Below are 15,451 nucleotides of genomic sequence, written 5' to 3' on the forward strand. Positions count from 1 at the left end.
CAGGTTATGCTTGTATGGTCCAAATCCACTGCTGCCAGATTTTCTTTTTCATTTTCCATTTAATGTGATTTAGGGAAAGGAGACACCCAGCATTTCCAAATATCCAGCCTGGAAGTCATATTGTATATGATTGAGAAGTATTAATAAACTGCTGAGACAGCTGATGAATATGCAAACACGTGACAAAATATGCTAAGGGATTATATGCTAACATATTTTGTTATTTATATTGTGCTCAAATTTCCAGTTTTGCCACAGACAAGGGAAAGAAATTCAAGATATGATTTGCCTTGAAAGCTACCCTTTAACTATTACCTCTGGGAATGGAATGGAATTTGGGGAGAAGTATTGAGGAAGCCTCAACTGTGTCTGCAAAAAGTTAAAATTCTGTAGAGTTGGGTATTGGGTCAGTGTGTTCATCAGACTCATCTATTTGAAATATTTTATAATTAGTATTTTGTTCTTTAAACATATACATAAAAATAACTTAAAATCATAAACATGAGAGACAATGCCCTTCTTCCACCCACTCCACCTCTTTAATCACCATAAAGAGTGATCTACTGGGTTTTTCTCTCAGAAAATGTAATTACTTTGTAATGAAATGTTAATGCTATGTTCTATTCTTAAAGTCACTTGTTCCAGTAATAAAGCTATGGCTTAATAGAGTTGCTAAATTTTCTTCTAAGCCATTCTTTTAATATTTCATACTTGTCAAGTGAGCCAGGCATGATCAGGAGAATCTTTGTTTTTACATCAGGACCATTTCGGCAAAAACTCATCATCAGGCTGTCAACTTCAACATCTTCGAGGGCATGGTTTGCCATGGGGTGCCCGTGGTGACTATTTCAAGAGGCAAAGTGGTATACGAAGCTGGAGTTTTCAGTGTCTCTGCAGGAGATGGGAAGTTTATTCCTCGTAAACCGTTTGCTGAATATATTTACAAACGGATCAAGCAACGGGACCAGGTGAGTTTGGGCCTGCAGGGGCTGGACTGTCATGTGCTCCTGGATGTTGGTGCTGGTATTATCACATACAGTGGGGTAACATATTCCTGGGATGTCAGAAAAAGTTAGGGATAAATAGAGCTTTCAAAGAAAAAATCATTACTGGATGGATGCATTTTCCTTTGCAGATTACTGCCTATTCAGGGTTTCCTAATGGACCAAGTCGTGTTTTCCTAGACAAGTTCAGGGCCGCTATGGGCCTTTTGGCAATTGCTGTTAGTCAGGCTCGTCTCACAAGTAGCCATCCAGAAAGATAAAAGTGCCACCGTTTTACACCTGAGAGAAAAATGGGAGGGAAAGTGGGAAAGACTGTGGAGAGCCATCAGACTGCAACTCAAGCCCAACCCCAAGGAATGAGAGAGGGAGAAAAAACAGCGTGAGGAGCATCCTAGAATACCATCTCATACAAACTAACAAAGGTTGAGCAACCTACAGACAGCCCGTGAGCCCGTTCCTGCGTACAGCTACGTGGCGTGCTGTCATTGGCTGGGAGCAGCAGTGAGAGGCGTGGCCTCCCCTAAGAACAAAAACATGACATTCAAGCTCAACAACTGCCCCATGAGAAACTACACTCCCTGTAGTTGAAGGTCTGCAAGGTGCATCCTGGCTTCCCCGATAGCTCAGTTGGTAAAGAATCAGGCTGCGATGCAGGAGACCCCGGTTCGATTTCTGGGTCAGGAAGATCTGCTGGAGAGGGGATAGGCTACTAACTCCAATATTCTTGGGCTTCCCTTGTGGCTAAGCTGGTAAAGAATCCGCCCGCAATGCGGGAGACCTGGGTTCGATCCCTGGGTTGGGAAGATCCCCTGGAGAAGGGAAAGGTTACCCACCCCAGTATTCTGGCCTGGAGAATTCCATGGACTTCTCCAGGAGTCCATGGGATCACAAAGAGTCGCACACGACTGAGCGACTTTCACTTTCACTTTCAAGGTGCATTCACGGCAGGGTTTGGGGTCAAGTAAATATGAATTCTCCCTGGACTTCACATTTCCTCGCTGTGTGGCCAAGCTTCTCTGTCGTCCCTGGGCTGCTTCCTCATCTCGAAATCGAGGATAGTGTTTTCTCCCCAGGAGATTGTAAGAGTCAAGTGAGATTGTAAAATATAAGGCACTAGTGGGAGGTCTATAAATATCAGTTCTGTCTCTTTGTTTTCCCCCTTTGATGACTGAATTTATAATAAAGTCTTTGTAATAATCCTGTTGTTATAAGAGAGGTATTAAAAGGTATGTTCTTTTACTATGTCTGGCATTTCCACATTTGTTTATTTAGGTCATGCAGTGTTTTCAACAATTTTAAAAAGTCATTTCACTAAATACACTAACATATCAAAAATTTCAGATTAAAATCATCTAAACGGCTGGTTTGGAAGTGATGGAAGGCAACCAGTGCCTTCAATCTCACAGGGTAAGACTAGGCTAGAGCTGGGTGACAGAGCCCTGCAGAGGCAGCCTTTATGACTTTCATCTGCAGGCTTCACTCATTAATGTTCCCAACCTGACTACATAACCATTACAGTTTATAACCCTTGGATTAGTTCTAAGGCTTCCTTGTCTTTTTACATTTTAAAATACATTTCTCTTTTTCCAAAGTTCTCTAGCTGTTTTCTGATTCATTTCATTTGGATCTTGTAGTCTCTTTGATTTCTTCCCTAATGTCTTGTGAAATGTTTTTGCTTGTGGATTCTCAGACTTTGTTATAAATAAGATTCATCCTTTCTTCTTCTTCTTTAAAAATCACTTCCTAAAGCTTTGATTTAGTAAACAAGTACTTTGGAATGCTGTAGATTCTCAGAATGTTACAATTCGTCATCTACTGTATTCCAGTCAAAATATTTAAGGTTGCCATTTATTTTGTTAATTTGTAAATGTTGACACTGACAGGTGACAGGTAGGTAGAAACTATAAGGTTTCCATGTATTTCTAAATATCATATGGTAAATTACAGCAATACTAACATTTACTGAGCTCTTACTGAGGCAAAGCACAGTGCTAGGGGGTCTTGTAACTGTAACAACCCTGTGAGTGAGGGAGTATTTATTATTTTCCCCACTTTAAATATTAGGAAACTGAAGCTTCAGGAAATAAAGTTCGTAATGTCATACAGGTCATATATGGCAGGACCAAAACATAAACTCTGGTTGTCTGACTCCAAAAGCTATATGCTTAAGCAATAAACCACATACTGTAAAACATAAAGGTTGACTTAAGTGAGTTAAGTAAGTAAGTGTTAGTCGCTCAGTCATGCCCGACTCTTTGCGACCCCATGGACTGTAGCCCATCAGGCTCCTCTGTCCCTGAGATTTTCCAGGCAAGGATACTGGAGTGGGTTGCCATTTCCTTCTCCAGGGGATCTTCCCAACCCAGGGATCAAACCCGGGTCTCCTGCACTGCAGGCAGATTCTTTACCTACTGAGCTACAAGGGAAGCCCTTAAAGTGAGTTCAGTTCAGTTCAGTTCAGTCGCTCAGTCGTGTCTGACTCTTTGCGACCCCATGAATGGCAGCACGCCAGGCCTCCCTGTCCATCACCAACTCCCGGAGTTCACTCAGACTCACGTCCATCGAGTTGGTGATGCCATCCAGCCATCTCATCCTCTGTCATCCCCTTCTCCTCCTGCCCCCAATCCCTCCCAGCATCAGAGTCTTTTCCAATGAGTCAACTCTTCACATGAGGTGGCCAAAGTTAATGGGAGGTAAATTATTCTGTACTAGGTTTGGGAAAAAATAATTAGAGACATTGATGGAAGCTAGTTCATTCATGACACTCGTAGTAGTAATACAAGGAATAAACAGAAACGTAGACTTAGAAGTGGTAGATCCAACAGAAAAAGTGAAAGGGTTAGTCTCTCAGTCATGTTGGACTCTTTGCGACCCCATGGACTGTAGCTCACCAGGCTCCTCTGTCTGTGGAATGTTCCAGGCAAGAATATTGGAGTGGGTTGCCATTTCCTTCTCCAGGGAATCTTCCTGACCCAGAGATTGAACCCAGGTTTCCTGATAGACTATATTTAAAAGACTGACTTTGCCTAAGTCTTCCTCCTGTTGGGAAAATGTTTGAGGCAGCCAAGATCACCACATGATTGGCTTTATCAGTTCTCTATTTCAATTGTTGGGTGTTTTGTTGGCAAAATTAATGTCAGCGTCATTTTTTTCAGAGTTCACCATCAGTTTTGTGAGTTAGTTTCTTAATATTTTCTTCTGATCTCAACTTTGAAGGTATTTTAGTCCATGATTGCTTTTACAATAAGTAATAGTTGTCATTATAATATGTTGTTCTGAGTACTTATGATCTGTCAGGCACTGTACTTGGTGTAATTAATAGTTTTTATTTTACTTAATCTGCACAGCAAGCCATGTGAGAGATAGCATCATCCCTGTTTTACAGAGTAGAAAACTGACTCTCAGCAAAATTAGGTAAAATTTCCCTGGGCTAAGCAGTGAGGAATCATAAGAGCCAGGGTTTGTGGTAATGCCTTCCAGATTCTCACTATACCATGGGATTTCAATAGAACAAGAAAAAAGAACATAATTGTGAAACCCAAATCATGAGGAATCCATTATTTTTAAAAGTGTTAATGTGGAGAAAGTATCAAATAAAGTGGATAAAAAGAGGTTTGAAGATTGTGTGGAGATGTTTCAGATCTTTTTTTTAAATCTCCATTAGGCAAAGATAATTTTATAGAAGAAACATATCACACTGAAGGTAAGAAAAAGAGCTGTTAAGAATCCTAGATTTTATGTTCACATGAAGTAATGAGAGCTTTTCCCTTGGTTTTCATTTAAAATGTTCAAACTTCTCCGTGAGTGAGGATAAGAGTTTGAAGGCAAGCAGGAAGTGCGCACACCACTTCTGCTCACCTGTTATCCTTCCCAAGAACATTAATCACTCGCCACTCTGGACTCCAAAGCACAGATTGTAGAGAAATGCCAGGGTTTCTCAGTCCCAGAACTCAGCTGGTCTCCTGGCTAGAATGTTAGTTCTTTGAAGAACTTACTTTGTTTATGCCCAATACTTGCTATCTAGTAGGTGTTGATAAATAGATGAATTGCAAATAGAAGGAACAAAGACTATAGTTTCAGAGGCCATGGACAGGAATTTAGATTAATTTGCACAGAAGATTGTCCAGTGCCTTGTCCCAAACAGTGGGGTTATCTGTAAACTTGATTTCTATCGATGATTTTATGACTTAATAAAAAACTTAGTATCATGCTGTGCAGCTGTCACTGTTAACAGATATTAAGAGGAAGTCCAAAGGAGAGAAATGACATTTTAATGTAGTTTGACAGCTTCAGGAAATTGTTACTTTAACATTTAAACAGCGGATCCTTAAGGGAAAAAAATTAGATCAGGAGATGAAATATCAAACTTTATTTGATAAACATAATAATAAAATATATATTTCAATTCAATATAAAAAGTCACATATGGAAGAGTACTGGGGGATTCAGGGAAATAAAAATAAAAGAGGAAGAAAAAAAGTACATTGTCCCTGGTATCTGTAGGGGTTTTGTTCTCAGAATCGGCAGGTACCAAAATCCACAGATGTTCTAGTCCCTTAGACTGTTGTCTTTTTCTATCTGTGCATTCAACCAATGATGCATATGGGGGCCACTGTAACAGCAACTGAGATGTTCAAGAACATTTTGAAAGAACAAAATCAATTCACATGTGATTCATTCTTTACCCCCCTCCAAAAGCTAGCTCTTTAGACTCAAATGGTTTATTATTTCTAGACTTTTTGTGTGTTTAGAGTGTTACATTTTTTTACCAAAGCTTGGAAGTATAGACATTCTTCCGATCATCCCCTCTTTTCTCAGTAGTAAGCAACCCAATCTCTTTTGTAAAATAAGAGTCATGTGGCATTTTCTGAAGAAGCAGGAATATCTGCATGGAGTCATGCATGGTTTCAGAATACTGCTGCCCAAGCTTTTAAACTGGCTGTACCTTTGCATCTATACACATAATTTGCCATTTAGATACGATAAAATTGAGTGAATGGCTGATCTAATCTTTGAAATGGGTGTCCTCCATTTCTTAAATGACAGTTTTTCAATGTCTTTCTCAATGTGGTAGCTCAAGGAAAATATTAATAATTGAAGTCATCATCAACTGCCATATAATTCTAATTTTCCCAGATGGATGGCTAGTAATGAATAAAGTAAGTAGATCTCTTCTTACTTACACTTACAAAAGGTGAGCTGTATATTGGAGCCACATGTATGTATCCCACCCCAGCTCCTTATTCAGTGATGTTAGTTTGGTAGCTTGAAATCAGCCATGGTGGGAGCATTTACAGGACAGAAAGAGGCACGTGCATTAAGTCAGGGCTTTAGGAGTGACGAGAGAAAGGGAAGGTGGGTTGTCAACATTTACCAGCACATCACTGTGTACAGAGACTTTCTAAACGCTTTCTTTTCATATTTCATCTAACCATTTAACACTCAGTAAATATTTGCTGAAAACCAATTAGGTGTTCACGTTGTTCTGGAGAAATAGCTCACAGAGTATTTTGAACATTAAATAGAAACATTTGGTGGATTATAAAACATTATCAAAATGCGAATTTTCATTGTTATAGATCACCTCTATTGAGTCTAGTGATTCACCATCCCTTGGCAAGCTCAGTTCCATAAGGACCTCTGAGAGCCTCGGCGTTCATGAGGTACTGAGTACCTATCTAAATTCACCAGCCAGGTGTGGATTTTATTCTCAGACAGTCGCTGTTCCAAAGGAACAAAGGAACTGCTTGGTGTTAGGTCAGCGTCTGCTTTTGGTATTTGGAAGTTCTGTTGTCTTTATTACTATTTTAATATCTTAGCCTCCATGGTCAGCATTGTATTAGGAACTCCATGGAATTCAAGATTCTTTTCTATGGTCTTGCTCATCAGAAAATCTAGCATCTTGGCATTCCACTCTCTGCAGACAATACAGTTAAATTTTCTATCAACTTTAAGTTTCCTCTTTCCCCTGATCAGCTAACTAAAATTCAGTTATGCAGATATAATGATTACAATTAATATTTATTCTAGCACTGCATATTGTGATATAATTCTTTTTTGTCTTTCTATTAACTCATCATAGTAACAATCATCATTAAATACTGTGAACTCAAACTGAACTCTCATCTATGTGAGTAAACCACCAGCACCCTGCTGGGTGAGGTGCCATCCGTGTTTCTTGTATTACTTAGGATAGCCTTTCAAACTGTTTTACTCTCAAGCCCTTCTATTTGGTTGTGAATACATCAAGACAGGAAGAACTGCTGGCCTGGGCTGATCATCTAATTTTGACCAGCCTGTAACAGGGCGGAAAGATGCCACCACCCAGGTCAGTCTCCCAAAGCTGTACATTCAGAACCCTAGTCTCTTGAGGTGCTCCTTGAGAAAGCTGTCAAGTGATCATAGATAATGCTACCCTCAGGTGATTCTATCGCCCGATATCATCTACAAAGTTTGAGAAAAAAAAAAGTCCCGCAGTCAAGAAATCTTTCACTTAACAAATGTTTATTAAGCCCCAGATGCTATTTCATCTTCCATGTGTTGGGTATGATACAGGTACAACTAAGACAGCAGTTCCTAGGCTCAAAGAACTGTAATCAGCTATAGTTTGTTGCTGCTTAAGTTCTCATTCTGTTTGAGATGCTAGTTACGCCTCCCTGTGAGGAGGTCATTAGCCATTTGGATAAAGGAGTCTGGGATTTGGGAGAGATTGGGGCTGGACACAAGATTCAGAAATCCTGGCATATATAAGATTTAAAACCACAAGTCTGAGGCCACCAGAGAAGAAAGTGACCTTGAGAAAGAGCTCTGGGGCTGTCAACCTTTAGAGGTTGAGGAGGGTAAGAGCCAGCAAGAGAGCTGAAGAAAGCTGATGGGTGAGGCTGGAAGAAAGCCAAGAGAACACAAGAAGAGAAGAGACCAACTTCCTTTATTCAACCCAGAACCCTCTGATGCTTCATCCTGGCCTTTCTGTGAGCTTTATGCTGCATTAACATCCTCTAAGTAATAGGTGTGCCCTTAGTTGGGAGACTTGGGATGGAGTCCTGTCATTACTGTACTCCTCCTGGATACCCGGGAAAGAAACCCGCTTGATTTGGATTCCCACTCCTAGGACAGCCTCTGAAATTATGCCAGATGCTGGTGCCCCTTGGACAGTCTCCAGGACACCCCTAGGGCATGCCCTCTGAGGGCATGCCAGATGCCAGTGCCCATGTCCAGGCTGAGATGGAGACTTGCCGTTTGTCACCAGAGAGAAGCCACATGACTGCTTTTCCTGAGAGCTGCAGTGTCAGTCTACTTGGAAAACAAATGGGCAACTGAGCTCTGGAATAACGCAGGGACAGCTTCACATTCCGCAGCACCGGCACCGTCACCTTTCCATTTCATCAGAGTGAACATCACTGAGGTTCTAAAATGTACACAGAGTACAGTGCCCCGGGCGATAAACAGTACAAAGATGAACGAGACCTGGGTCTAGCATTAAAAGAGATTATGTAACCATGTCCGAGGATAAGAAAAGATGAAAAGGTTGAAAGGACTACAAGGCTTGAGATCAGAACTTTTCTTTGATCCCTGTCCGCTTGTCTATACAGGGGAAGGCTGTGACCTGTGGGGTGGCAGAAAACTCCCCAAAGAAGGTCAGTCTGTGCCGAAGTGGCCGTTGGCCATGGCCATTCTGGTGGGAAACCGGTCCCTGCCCATCCCGAGCCTCAGCGGCAGATGCAGAGGGAAGCTATGTGCAAGTGACACCTGGCCAGTCGGGTCAGAGCTGTTGGATGGGCAGTGTGACCACAGTGACCAGCCAGGCTGAGAGGGGCCTCGTGGCCTTGCTAGTACAGTGACTGAGCAGCTGGAAAGCAGTCTTAAGACAAGTGCAAAGGGCAAGTGCAACCTGGGGAGCAGCTCAGTGGTGAAGCAGAACAAAAGAAGATGAGGGAAACTGAGTCAGCTCTGGCCAGGACAACAGACGCAAAGAAGAGAGAAGCTCAGATGAGGGATCTCTTCCCACCAACACCCTCCACCCTCAGTAGGGACTCAGTAGGGACTCAGTAGGGACTCAGTCAACTATTTACTGAATACTCGTTATGGAGAAACAGAGCAATACACTGTCCCTGAGTCTGCTGGAGGAGGCAGACTATTACACAAAACCAGAAAGTGGTAAGCAAGATACTCTGATGTGGCAGGCAGAGTTAAAGCTTCCTGGGCTGACGATTGTCTGGGCTGAGTTACTGAAGGTCCATTGCAGATATTTAGGTAAAAAAGAGGGTGGGCATGCCACAGTGGAAGAAGACATGTTCCTGGCAGAAAGATGTTAGGAAGGACCCTGATTCACCTGGTTTGAGTCATCCCTGAGCCTGCAATTAGGTCCAGGGAAAGGATCCTTCAAGGGACCAGCAGCCAGCTTGTGGAACAAGCCCTCTCCTGAATGAGGATGGTAGGGCCCAGACTTGACAGCCCCATTTAAATCACCAGTGTTGTCCCTAAGGAGTCCAGGAGAGACCAAAAAGTACAGATGAAAACCACAGACAGAAAGGTTTCAAAGGAACTGTTGTGGGAACCGGGAGGTGGGAAGGGGAGCTGATGAGGAATACACAGCACAAAGGCAGGTGACACGGATTATCTGCCCACCGATGTCATTTTCTCCAAGGGCTGTGAAAAAGCTGATGATTGAACTGAAATATGCCACGGGTTTTGCCAAGTGCAAATAACCACTAGAAAAGAGAAAGACGTGAGACTTTAGATTGTCGGTAAGAGAAAGGTTGAAGGAAGGTGGAAACAAATCCTGGTTTGCTTGGACGGTCCTGGATTATGCCTGTTCATTATGTTTAGTACCCTTTACGCACTCAGAATGTCCCAGTTTAGATGGTAAATTTATGATCACTTTAGTTTCAAGTGTGCTTCCCCAGTGACTCAGGGGTAAAGGACCTGCCTGCAATGTAGGAGACACGGGACACTCGAGTTCAATCCCTGGGTCGGGAAGATCCCCTGGCGAAGGAAATGGCAGCCCACTCCAGTACTCTTGCCTGGAAAATGCCATGCAGAGAGGAGCCAAGAATTGGACAGAACTGAGCACACTCATGTTGCAGGTTGTGCTGCATGTCTGAGGTTTTTATACATACCGCTGGGCTTGGAAAGTGAACCAGGAGAAGGAAAAGCCTGGAGACTTAAGACCTGAAAGGGAGATTGTGATCAGAGAGTGGGGAATTACGTGAGTGTAAAGTTTCAGGTGTTGATGGGCTCCAAGTAACCATGATGTCCAGGGGCTGGGTGGCAGCCATGAGAGGTCGGTGTTTCATTTCTCTGTGTCGATGTTCAAGGTGATGACAGGATCCAGGGTGAAGGAAGGGACTTAGCTGACAGTGAGTCGAAATGGAGGTTCAGCAAAGCATTCCATTGGACACAGGAAATGGACAGAGGCATGGACTTGTGTGCAGAGGTCAGGGGTCTTCCTATTCACTGAGTGATCAGCTTGCTTCAAATTCTGCAGCTGTAGGGATGGTCTCCATCTTGTTCTCTGCTTTATCCTCTGTGCCTGGGGCTCGTGTGTACTCAATAAATATCTATTGAATGAATGAAGAAAATGCTTTGTATCTGGGAAATCTCATGTGCCTGGGACGTGGGTTTTATTCCCTCCATTTCATAGGTGAGTAAGTAGGCTCAGAGGGGCTTATTAACTTGCTAGTTTCCTGTAGCCAGTAAATGGCAAAGCTGTTATTCAGACTTAGACCTGCCTTTCTCTAAAGCCCACACTGTTGATCACTATCAGATATTAGTTTTGATGGTAAAAATAAGACAAACATACACACATACATACACACATACATATTTATTTGTTAAGAGCTTATTATACACTCGGCATTATTCTAAATGCTTTATTTACATATATTTAATCCTCTCAACATGTAATTCTCATAACCAACTTATAAATTAAGTGCTGTTACCATCCTCAGTTTACAGCTGAAGCACAGTAACGTGCCCAGGCAAGCTGGCTCCAGAGCCCATGCCCTTAATGATGGTGGTTTACAATTCACCTGACCTGTCAGGGAATTTGTTTCCACACTGATGAAGAATATAATTTACTCCTTATGAATCCCTTTGTTTAGATAGTCCTGATTTCAAAACTCTGGTCAAACACTGAATTAACTCTGGCTGAATCCAGGGTCCCGCTACCCAGTTGGCCAGCAGAGAGGTGTAGATCCAGATGGGAAATTCTGTGGAAGGCCCATTACAAGCAGAGACAATCAGGAAAATGAGGAGACGTACACACAGATTGCTAGAATCTGCCGCAAAATGCTGGAAGTCTTAAGACATGTACAACAAAGAACCCTGGGGACACAGACACCTGGGATTGAAGCCACGAGAAAAGATAAAACATTTGATAAGCCTGTACGGTGGTTATAGAACCCAGTGTGGGAGGGTATGGTAGAGGTCCCAGAGAAAGTTGCGGTGGAAAGAATGGTATTAGCATGTGTTCCCTGGGCCTTTGTCTGATGCAGTTTAATCCCAGCCAGAGAAAGTGGGCTGACACAGGTACCTGCAGTCGCTGGGAATTTCTGTGAAAGGGTAAAGAGTACGAGGCACATGATAAATTCACTGCCTCGTTTTTGATCTCACAGTTCATTTAGATAGCAGAACTTAGCTTTGAATTCAGAAAGTCAATAAACCACAAGAGAAAAATGAAATGCTCTCTTTCAGACTTGCATACCTACCCCCGTGAAGCGCGAACCCTATAAAGGAGAAGTCATCACATTGACATCCAAAGAAGACTCCACACACGGGACCAGGAAGCAGGCCCAGCCCTGAGCCACGTGCTGTGGGTAAGGGACGGTGGGCACAGCAAGGTTTCCTGCAGCACAACATATGACATTGCTGCTGCTAAGTCACTTCAGTTGTGTCCGACTCTGTGCGACCCCACGGACTGCAGCCCACCAGGCTCCCCCGTCCCTGGGATTCTCCAGGCAAGAACACTGGAGTGGGTTGCCATTTCCTTCTCCAATGCATGAAAGTGAAAAGTGAAAGTGAAGTCGCTCAGTCGTGTCCGACTCTTAGCCACCCCATGGACTGCAGCCTACCAGGCTCCTCCGTCCATGGGATTTTCCAGACAAGAGTACTGGAGTGGGATGCCATTGCCTTCTCCAACATATGACCTTAGCCTATCTCTTTTTTCCTGAACGGTTGAAGAGTCCAAGATCAAGGTCAAAGACTTCCAAGTGACTTAAGATTCAAGGATAGTTTGGCCAAAGGGCAGACTGATAAAAGACCTCTTGACGCAGAACACTTGGGTGAGCCTCCCAAGTTGAAGAAGGCCTTGAGCTAGCTGGAGATTTATTCTCTGAGATGTTAGGGAACATTGCACAGAGGCTTGCAAAACCAGATATAAGCAAGAGGCTGGTAACACAGAGGGCCCTGCTGTTGAGGAAGGTTGCTACTACTTAACACCAAGAGTGCAAGTTTATAGTCAAAATGTATAAACTGATTAGGACTTTATCTGGAAGTAATGAATCTTTGTATTGTAAAGGCAACCATTTCTAGAAGCTAGAATGAGTGAAAAATGAATCGAATGTTGCTTTAGGTGTAATTTTTCAGGAAAATTATTTGATAGTATATGATAAGCTTTATTTCACACTTAGTTTTAGAATAATATTACAGATATGGTCATTAAAAAAAAAAATTTGAGTGCTTCATCAGTTTTCTCTTTTTGCATTCAAATCTGTCCTCTTCAAGCACCTATGATCATCATCTTTGTCAATTTTCTTTTTCTTGTTTTTTTTTTTTTAATTATTATTATTTTTTCAGTTGTTTTCTGGTCCCGCTCTGCCAGGTACCTATTTGGTTGGGCTTTGCTGTGATTTAAACATTTCTCTAACATCATTTCTATTGACTTCATGAAATCTACATGTTTTGTTTTGCAACTTCACTAGCCTCCATGTTTTTTTTTCTTTTTATTGTGTAATATATATTCAGATTTGCAACATGTCACATCAGCAAAAGATTACAGAAGAGGTTGACATGACGGACAGGGAGAGGTGTTTGTGTTAATTAGGGACACTGTCTGTCAAAGGATTCATTTTACATACAAATCCAGTTAGGCATTGCTGGTTTGCACATTATGCTAACCTGTGCTTCCTGACATAAACCCTGAGACTGTGATGGGGTGCTGTGTACTCCCAGCCGTGTTCTCTTTCATTTGAATGTTGTTAAGTCTTTAATAATGCTGTGAAGCCAACAGTTCCAGCTTTGTTGTCATTTCCTGATGATTAGAATTATTCTTCCAATCCAAGAAAATTGTGTTAAAAGTTCAGAGGAAGATTAGCAAGAGGAAGACATTCTGTTGAATGGCGTAACATGCTATTACCAGCATTTGTAGGAGCAAGATTGGTGTTTACTTTGATTATAACATTTCTTGGGGGTTAGGCTTCGGTTCTGCATCTCTTTGTGAGGGAGAATGTTACACTCATTTCCTTTTATTCTGTTCAAAGGTAAAATCAGAGAAAAGGATGCTGCTGTTCCCATCCCAGTTAAATGCTGTCAACCCGTGGAGAAGCAAGCCTTATTTCAACTCCCTAAGATCCTTTTGAAAAAATAATCTCTCTAGGCTTCTTTGATTTCCTCTCAGAAGCAATTGCTGTCTTTCTTACTGTGACTTTGTTGCTGTGTAAGATTGAAGATATAAATGAATATTATTGTGAGATAAAAAGTCAGTGTGAAAATTCATTGACGATACTTTAAAATGTCATCTTTGCTTGTACCAGATTTCTTACTTTGAATTTTTAAAAATCACTTTCCCATTTAAAGTTTTATAATGACTACATTTATTTTAAAATCGCTAACTCTGTGATTTTACATTCTATTGTAATTCACAAGCATTTAGATCTTTAGTATAATTAATAAACATTTAGATCTTCATTTTATATCCTGTTATCCTGTCATGTGTATCTTCTCCTAACTAATGGGATTGGGAGTCTGGGAGGTTGGTTTTAATTCAAAAGCATAATTTCTTGAGAGACATCTGCTTCCAAACTCTTGGAAATCAGATTTCTCAGCAAACCCCATGTAATCAAATAGAACACTCAACCTTAGAATACCTCCAACGCAAATTATCCAATCACACCAATGAACACAGGATTTGAGGGCATTAAATGGAATCGGTGTGGCTGAAAGATGCTACAATGAAACCTTCCCTCCCCATGCTTCCTGGTCTATGCTGTGATCCTTCATGTATGCAGAGAAGCTGAGCTTATATTTCTTCCCCTGGGTAAATAGGCCAAGAGGGATTTTAAAAACATGTCGTAAAATCCAGGCACTTATGTTCTCAAGGCAGGCAAATCTGCCCCAACTTACTCACTTAGATGTGGGATGTATTCACACTTTTGAGAAAGGGTGGTAGAAATCCAGTTTTGTGCTGTTGTTCAGTTGCTAAGTCATGTGCAGTTCTTTGCAACCCCATGGACTGCAGCATACCAGGCTCCTCTGTCCTTCTCTATCTCCCAGAGTTTGCTCAAATTCGTGTCCATTGAGTCGGTGATGCTATCTAACCCAGAGAACCATCTCAACCTCTGCCGCCCCTTGTCCTTTTGCCTTCAATCTTCCCCAGCATCAGTTCAGTTCAGTCGCTCAGTCGTGTCCGACTCTTTGCGACCCCATGAATCGCAGCACGCCAGGCCTCCCTGTCCATCACCAACTCCTGGAGCTCACTCAGACTCACGTCCATTGAGTCAGTGATGCCATCCAGCCAACTCATCCTCTGTCGTCCCCTTCTCCTCCTGCCCCCAATCCCTCCCAGCATCAGAGTCTTTTCCAATGAGTCAACTCTTCACATCAGGTGGCCAAAGTACTGGAGTTTCAGCTTTAGCATCATTCCCTCCAAAGAAATCCCAGGGCTGATCTCCTTCAGAATGGACTGGTTGGATCTCCTTGCAGTCCAAGGGACTCTCAAGAGTCTTCTCCAACACCACAGTTCAAAAGCATCAATTCTTCGGTGCTCAGCCTTCTTCACAGTCCAACTCTCACATCCATACATGACCACTGGAAAAACCATAGCCTTGACTAGACGGACCTTTGTTAGCAAAGTAATGTCTCTGCTTTTGAATATGCTATCTAGGTTGGTCATAACTTTCCTTCCAAGGAGTAAGTGTCATTTCATGGCTGCAGTCACCATCTGCAGTGATTTTGGAGCCCCAAAATATAAAGTCTGACACTGTTTCCCCATCTATTTCCCATGAAGTGATGGGACCAGATGCCATGATCTTCGTTTTCTGAATGTTGAGTTTTAAGCCAACTTTTTCACTCTCCTCTTTCACCTTCATCAAGAGGCTTTTGAGTTCCTCTTCACTTTCTGCCATAAGGGTGGTGTCATCTGCATATCTGAGGTTATTGATATTTCTCCCGGCAATCTTGATTCCAGCTTGTGCTTCTTCCAGCCCAGCATTTCTCATGATGTACTCTGC

At 42.2% G+C, this 15,451-nt stretch overlaps 1 protein-coding gene across 1 annotated transcript in view; it reads left to right on the top strand.

Annotated features, from left to right (window-relative positions):
• Window positions 1-13,915, top strand: part of DPYS (dihydropyrimidinase) — a 99,260-nt gene extending 85,345 nt beyond the window's left edge. Inside the window, exons 8-10 of the mRNA XM_061439173.1 lie at window positions 761-968; window positions 11,700-11,821; window positions 13,484-13,915. Coding sequence (XP_061295157.1) covers window positions 761-968; window positions 11,700-11,807 — 316 coding nt within the window. The 3' untranslated portion in view covers window positions 11,808-11,821; window positions 13,484-13,915. The remainder of the gene's footprint in view (window positions 1-760; window positions 969-11,699; window positions 11,822-13,483) is intronic.
• The last annotated feature ends 1,536 nt before the right edge of the window (window positions 13,916-15,451 follow it).

The sequence above is a fragment of the Bos javanicus genome, chromosome 14 (genome assembly GCF_032452875.1).
Source record: "Bos javanicus breed banteng chromosome 14, ARS-OSU_banteng_1.0, whole genome shotgun sequence".
NCBI lineage: Eukaryota > Metazoa > Chordata > Mammalia > Artiodactyla > Bovidae > Bos > Bos javanicus.